Below are 6679 nucleotides of genomic sequence, written 5' to 3'. Positions count from 1 at the left end.
CGACGGCAAAGCTGTATTTTTTCTCCTACTGACGTATTTCTCACAGACAGCTCGGTTGGCGCCTTCTGTACCGAAGCAAAGAACCTTGTGCGGGTTAATGCAAGGCATTATATACACGGGCTGGCCAGGCATTATAGAATTAGGTAACTATTACTGTAACTTAAGATATGGATTGTGCTGAATATGTAACACATATTGTAGGACAAGTTCAAATCTTGACCAAAAAATGTTTCCAACAGGTGCAACTTCTTGAGTTGCATTGCCATGAAGTCCCGTTGAGACTTTATTTAGGACGGAGCTCACGGTGAAATGCGGTATTATAACTGATGACCTCAGCAGAAATCGTTAGAAAACCTGCAAGCTGATAGTCCCGCGGGTTGTGCAACAGTGTGATCACAGTTATTTGACATTAGAGCGTGAATCAGGCGCTGGAACTTGGCGTGATCACTGGTGGTGCGTACCAGTGGCCTGTATTGATCTTGATGTGACGGGAGTGTGCTCGCGAGGTTTGTTCTTCTGAGAGACACCATTGTTTTGGTTTTATTTCAGCCTAATGCTCCCAATAAACTGTGATATATTGATACATGCCTCTATCTTTATGTCTGCGTTTGAACATGACAAGGTGGTGATGTCGGCAAGCTGAAAGAAACACTAGCACTCATGATGACCGGGTGTTCAAAGGCAATCTGGTACTTTATACTGATCTTGCCAACATTTTGAAACTATTGAGGTTTTACGGCATGTAATCTATCCATTGCATGCCATGATATTAGTAATTCATTCAGGCAATAGCGACCGGTCAGTACACCTCATTAATGCGCACGCTCGGTACAAGCTCACATGACACAGCTTTGCAAAATCGTCTTCAACTTAAGAATTCTGAAAAATAGCGCTGTATCATCATGGATGCACATCCTGTCTTAACAAATTTTACATGCAGGCAAGCATTGTTTGTGGATTATCATTGTCGTAATCACTGCAACCTGTGTGACATGCTGGGTACTGAGAAAGGTGGAGAGCTCTTGATGCTGGTTTATTGGATAGCACTTGATAATATTTTACCATGAGCCCTGTGTGCACCAACAGTCTCATCATTTCCTTCCATTTCGCCCATCCAACTATAGCTACATGCACTTGTTTTTTTTTCTCCAGTGTTGCGCAAAGTCAGCAGGTTTCCATTGTCATGTCACTGCATGTAATATTTCTTGTTATACATGTGTTATTACTGGTGTGAACAGTATTTTTGAATGAAGCAGTCTGATAGATGCAGCATGCTGCATGGCTGTGGAAGCAGAATACTTATTTGCATTTTTGTCACCTATGTCTTATGGATTTCCAAAACAGGCTGAATAAGTGATGTCACGTCTTAGTCGTGTGCTTTGCTGAAAGTGCTTTGCATATTGCACCACGTGTTTTTAACAGTCATATGTCAGATGCGGAGTTGATACAGGAATGCACGCTTGAGCCATCTTTTCATGATGGATTTATTATCACAGCAGCAGGGATTGCATTAAACAACCGTATCATTGTTAATTATGTCGTGCTTCAGCACAGCACTGAGGTAATGCCACGACGACACTGTTGACCAGTGTCATTACACAATGCACCACATTGGTTGTACATTGGGACTACATTGGTTGACTTCTCTATTTCGAGACCAGGAGATAACAGCTTATATATTATGAGTGATTGGTAACAACTGATTTAACAACGCCAAAGGAGTAATTTATGAATGACTGGTAACAACTGATTTCACAACGCCAAAGGACCATCACCAGCAGGAATGCTGTTGCACCACAATGGTTATGTAGGGATTAACCAGTAATTGCATAAATAATCCAAAGCAAGAAAAACATTCTTGGTAGCTGCACGTCATCAAACAATGACGCAATGGGGTGCATTCTTACGACTTGGAAATTTTACTGCTCAGGGTTGTTTTTGAACCTTGTAAGCTCACCAATACCCACAAATCAGCTTTTCCCATCATATATGATGCTTATCTCAATATATTTCGATGCGGAACATTCCCTCTGAAGGGCAGTGTTCTACGTTTGTGTGTCGCTAACGCTTGCAAAGTACAGCATTATATTCTTCATAAATTGATACTTAAGCGGCTCGCTGGTCATATACACCTCCCACCACCAGCTTTGCACAATCCTAAACTGCGTGGCATAATCGTCTCACAAAAGTATCTAAAAGCTGCATTGCTCTGTTCTGCATTCCGTTATCGCGTCAGCTTGAGCGACTCTCTGGGAAGTTCCTTTGCTGACAGACACGGCTTGGCTTCCATCTGTCATAGGACAGCGGCATTGCAAGCTACCCATAATTTTGGATCCAAAAGATCGCTTGTTCAGGTCTCTATAGCTACTCATGAATTGTCGCGGCCACGCTAAGCTACGCTGTTGATTTTTGAGTCTATCTGTTCCATGATGTTAACTGCATCAAAACTTCTGAACACCTTTCCCTACAACATGCATTTTCAAATATGGCATATGACATACGACATGATACATCCGCACAGCAAGGAGTATATCAGTGGTACAATGGTTGTGAGCTTCGAGTTGGATGGGACGGGATGAGAGAAAATACAACGGACAACAGCGGACGGACAGCTGATTCAACACGCCTCACACAACAACATACTGGCGCGTTAGCTCAGTGGGCTGCAGCTCAATAGAAGTAGCGGCCGTAGAAGGGCTGGGCAAGGTGGGCCGAGTTGAAGCCGTACGAGAAGCCGGCCGGGGCGGCGGCACGGAAGGCAGGCACGCTGTAGCCGGCGTGGCCGGCCGGGTAGCCGTAGCTGGCGTACACCAGAGGGTAGTCGGCGTCGGGCGCGGCGGCGGCGGCGGCAGCGGCCGCGTTGTACAGACGGGCGTGCTCAGCCTTGGCGGCGGCCACCTCGGGGGTGTCGCTGACGGGCAGAGGAGCGCTGCGCTTCTTGCGGGAGTCGGGGGCAGCCTCGGCGGCGGCGGCAGCCTCGGCGTACAGCTTGCGGAACTCAGCCTTGGCGGCCTTCACATCAGCCGTGTCCTCGACGGGAGCTGGTCCCACCAGGGTGTTGACGGGCGCCTTCAGGTCGGCGACGGGAGCCACCGGCAGGTTGGTGCCCTGCACACGGAAGCCGGCCGCGTCCGCCACGTAGTTGACCGTCTGTGTCAGGCCGTTGGCGTCCACGTAGCTGTAGGAGCCGACGGTGCCGCCGTAGGCGTTCTTGCTCTCCGACTTGGTGCTCAGGCCGTCGGCGTAGCCGTAGCTGTAGCCTCCAATCTCGTTCTGGGCGTGGTACTGAGAGCTGACGGCGGCCGGGGCGGCGTAGGTGTTGTAGTGGCCAGCGGCGTAGGTGGTGTAGGGGGCGGCAGCGTAAGTGGTGAAGGGAGCAGCAGAGTATGCGGCATAGGGGGCAGCACGGTAGGTGGAGTAGGGGGTAGCAAAGTTGTTCCAGTATCCGGCGGCGTACGGGTATCCCGAGTAGCCCAGCCCGCTGTAGGGCAGGGCGTACTGGGCAGCCGCAACGGCCAGGACAGCGGACACTACCACCTGAAAAAGACAATGATGTTTTTGGTCTGGTTCACCGCTGGGTGCTAATTTTCCTCACCACCTCAGTTTACCGCTCATAAGTCATAGGAGGCAATTACGGCCATCTTTGCGTGAAAACACTATACTCCATGTAATTTCAACACCAGGCGATTAACAATTCCTCTGTTCTAGATAAAAATATTTATTCTTCAACAAAGTGTGCGTATGTTGTTATGACGAGGGTTTAAGCGAACACGGATGAATCTTATCAATATCAGCATCTTGTTATATTTCAACCACATTTCCGCTAAAAATGTAACTTAGTGCTTAACATGACCTGGACCAGTTCCCGCTTGTATATGCAAGGCTACCAATAATCAGGCAAAATCTTGAAAATTCCTGGAACATTGAAGAGATATAACCGTTGCGTAATTTTCAAACAACTAGTGAGAGTGGAATGGCTTGATTTGAGAGGTTAGGATTTTGCACCCAGCAAAATAAGTTGCATTTGACAACGTATTTTTCGAATTTAGATGAGCTCCTGCAAAGCTGTTTCATGTCGCGGCTATGTATAAATTGTGAAATGGAGCAAAGGTGCCAAGCCTTGTAAGCATGAGCTAGTGGAGCACTCACCAGGACTTTCATGGCTGAACTCGCTGGTGTCTGTGATGCCTGTGGTCCGGTGCCGGCCAGCTTTATACCGGCTGGAGCCGATGCTGTCCCTGTGGAGCCACGCCCATGCCGACGGTGACGCTCGCACGCCACTGGAGGAGGTGTAGCCGGCCCGGCCTCGGTAGCCGGCAGCGACCCGCGGCCACCCGGCCACGCAAGGTCGGAGAGGGATCCGTTCAGCCTTTCAAAGGGCCTGGGGATGACTGCGCCATTGTGTGAATCTTAATGACGTTAGGGAAGGCTCGATGAACGTCCTTCCTTAAAGGAAGCGTTTCACATTCTTATGGGTTTTTAATGTAAGAAAGTTATTCTGAAGATCATTCGGTGCAGTTCACAGTTATGCCCTCCTTAGGACCTAATTTTCTTCTGTGTCTAGGCTGCACGCCCTTGGAGATGTCCAACCGATTTTGGGGAGACTATTTCAAGGTCACCCAAGCATCCATGGCGTTATAACAACGTTATTTACGTCCTGTCATTACCTTAACTATTTAGCGACCAACGCCAACATAAGTGTTTTTGTCGAGTCGTTCATGTGTGGTGTTCGTGAGCACGACCTCTGGACATAACGGCCGTCAATTGGCTCCCAATCAATGTTGTGTAACGTGCTGTTACCTAATCAAAGAATGGCGTATTGATTATGACTAGCATGTTTACTAAATAGAAAAAATGCGCTGTCTAAAGCAGATTTTTACTTAAAAGTATAGCATCAATCATAGGCAGGGCTATTTCATCGTATATGGTGTCTGCTTCAATATATAATTAAATCTAGAACATTCCACTTAGATGCATCTGAAACCAAGGAACCTATCGAGTTATTCAAAAGGGGAAATATATCCCTTGATTGCTCAACAACAACACAATTGAATTCATCAACCGTCAGGCAAATGATAACGTCATAATGCAGACCAAAATTTGTTCATCGTGTTCAGGAATTCGGCCAATTCATATATCTACTACAGTTTGTTATTTTCATCCAACTGCAAAAAACTGGCAGAGCTCAATAATTGATCCTTCTATCTCGTAGCGAATGTCAGGGCTGTCGATTCTTTAAGTTATCCGAGTGGCCGAACCGAAAGCCCGAAAACCTACCCCTACCCCAACTGTTCTCACCGGATTTAGCCCACCTCATTTTGATTAAACACAAGATATGTTTTTAGTTTTCGTATACTAGTAGAGTTCAAGCTAACACTGTGCGGCCCAACTCAACATTGCGCGCGGGGGGGGGGGGGGTGGCAGGTTCCGCACAAAATAATACAAATCGACACCCGTGGCGAATGTTCATAACATGCTAATTCGTTACTTCGTTACTAAGATTACTCCGTTGCCGCTAATCTGTTACTAAATGCTCGTTTCGTTACTCATTACACCATAATGCTGAAATGCGATTCCGTTGTTGCTTCGTCAGCGTACAGAAAGTGTAGTGAAACTTGCTTCCTGACATTGTTTTGAGACTTATTCTCAACAGGTTCAAAAACTTTCAGAAATCTCTTCGCACGTTTCGTAAGCTAGCTTTCTCTTAGAGCGATAGTCCAACGCTCAGGTGAAAGTCTGATCACCTACGCGTACATAAGAGATGTGGCTTATTTCCCACTGAACTCATTACGGCTACAATATAAACACACGCTCTGGAGTTGGTCAAGTCTGCCCTTCGCTTGTTTTCCAAAATAAACACATATTAGCGTGACGTAATCACGCGAAACTACACATAGCTATAACCAATGAAATAGCCAATCTCCTAGCTCTACCAGATTACGTGCATCATGTAAGGTGCACGGCCAGTGGTAATTTCGCACGGCCAGTAGAGTGGTAGTTTCGCACGGCCAGTTTAGCAGCACATCAAGGTCATACAAACGTCGCATGACGCAACCAAACAATGACGTTTTGAAAAGCACATCTACTAAATAAAGTGATTATGTGGTCTAGAACAACATGGCGCACTTTAACTTATACCAATAGTTTTGAGGGCCTATCTCATGGTACATATATCACGTATGTACTTGTATATTTGGAAAGGCTTAACATTTCCTTTAGGTGCTCTAGCGCGTGTTATTTACATGGTCATCAATTCGAGCGTCATCAGTAGTTTTACTGTATCTTGCAATGCCCTCCTCACTTCTACTCATTTGTTCCACTTCTAGGTTTTGTTCCTTTTAAATTCTGGTTTCGATCATGTCAAACTACCTCATCATCTTTCCCTACAAAATATATTTGCATGTATGAGATATGAAAAAGACCATGCTATGCAATAGGTTGCATGAATATACTCACACACCTGGTAGCATATCAGTGATACGAAGACTGCGAGCTTCGAGTTGGATGGGACGGGATGAGAGAAAATACAACGGACAACAGCGGACGGACAGATGGTTCAACACGCCTCAACACGAAGACTGCGAGCTTCGAGTTGGATGGGACGGGATGAGAGAAAATACAACGGACAACAGCGGACGGACAGATGGTTCAACACGCCTCACACAAAGTGGGCTGCAGC

At 46.5% G+C, this 6679-nt stretch overlaps 1 protein-coding gene across 1 annotated transcript; it reads right to left on the bottom strand.

Moving 5' to 3' along the window:
* Positions 1-2670: 2670 nt before the first annotated feature.
* On the bottom strand, positions 2671-5317 carry LOC119100645 (cuticle protein 16.5-like). Its single transcript, XM_037223722.1, has 3 exons — positions 5313-5317; positions 3287-3481; positions 2671-2800 (listed from the first exon to the last, which is right to left on the bottom strand). The coding sequence occupies exons 1-3, from the start codon at positions 5315-5317 to the stop codon at positions 2671-2673; spliced, it is 330 nt and encodes a 109-aa protein (XP_037079617.1).
* Positions 5318-6679: the final 1362 nt, after the last annotated feature.

This window comes from Pollicipes pollicipes, unplaced genomic scaffold (genome assembly GCF_011947565.3).
Source record: "Pollicipes pollicipes isolate AB1234 unplaced genomic scaffold, Ppol_2.1 Scaffold_4881;HRSCAF=5763_pilon_pilon_pilon, whole genome shotgun sequence".
NCBI classification, from domain to species: domain Eukaryota; kingdom Metazoa; phylum Arthropoda; class Thecostraca; order Pollicipedomorpha; family Pollicipedidae; genus Pollicipes; species Pollicipes pollicipes.
This window is presented reverse-complemented; position numbering and strand designations above follow the sequence as displayed.

Bases quoted from the DNA above. Each gene is read 5' to 3' on its own strand.
- LOC119100645 (XM_037223722.1), bottom strand. The intron at 2,801-3,286 runs GTACCACGCCCA...GGTGTACGCCAG, and splicing joins CCGGCCGCCGTCAGCTCTCA to CTACGGCTACCCGGCCGGCC.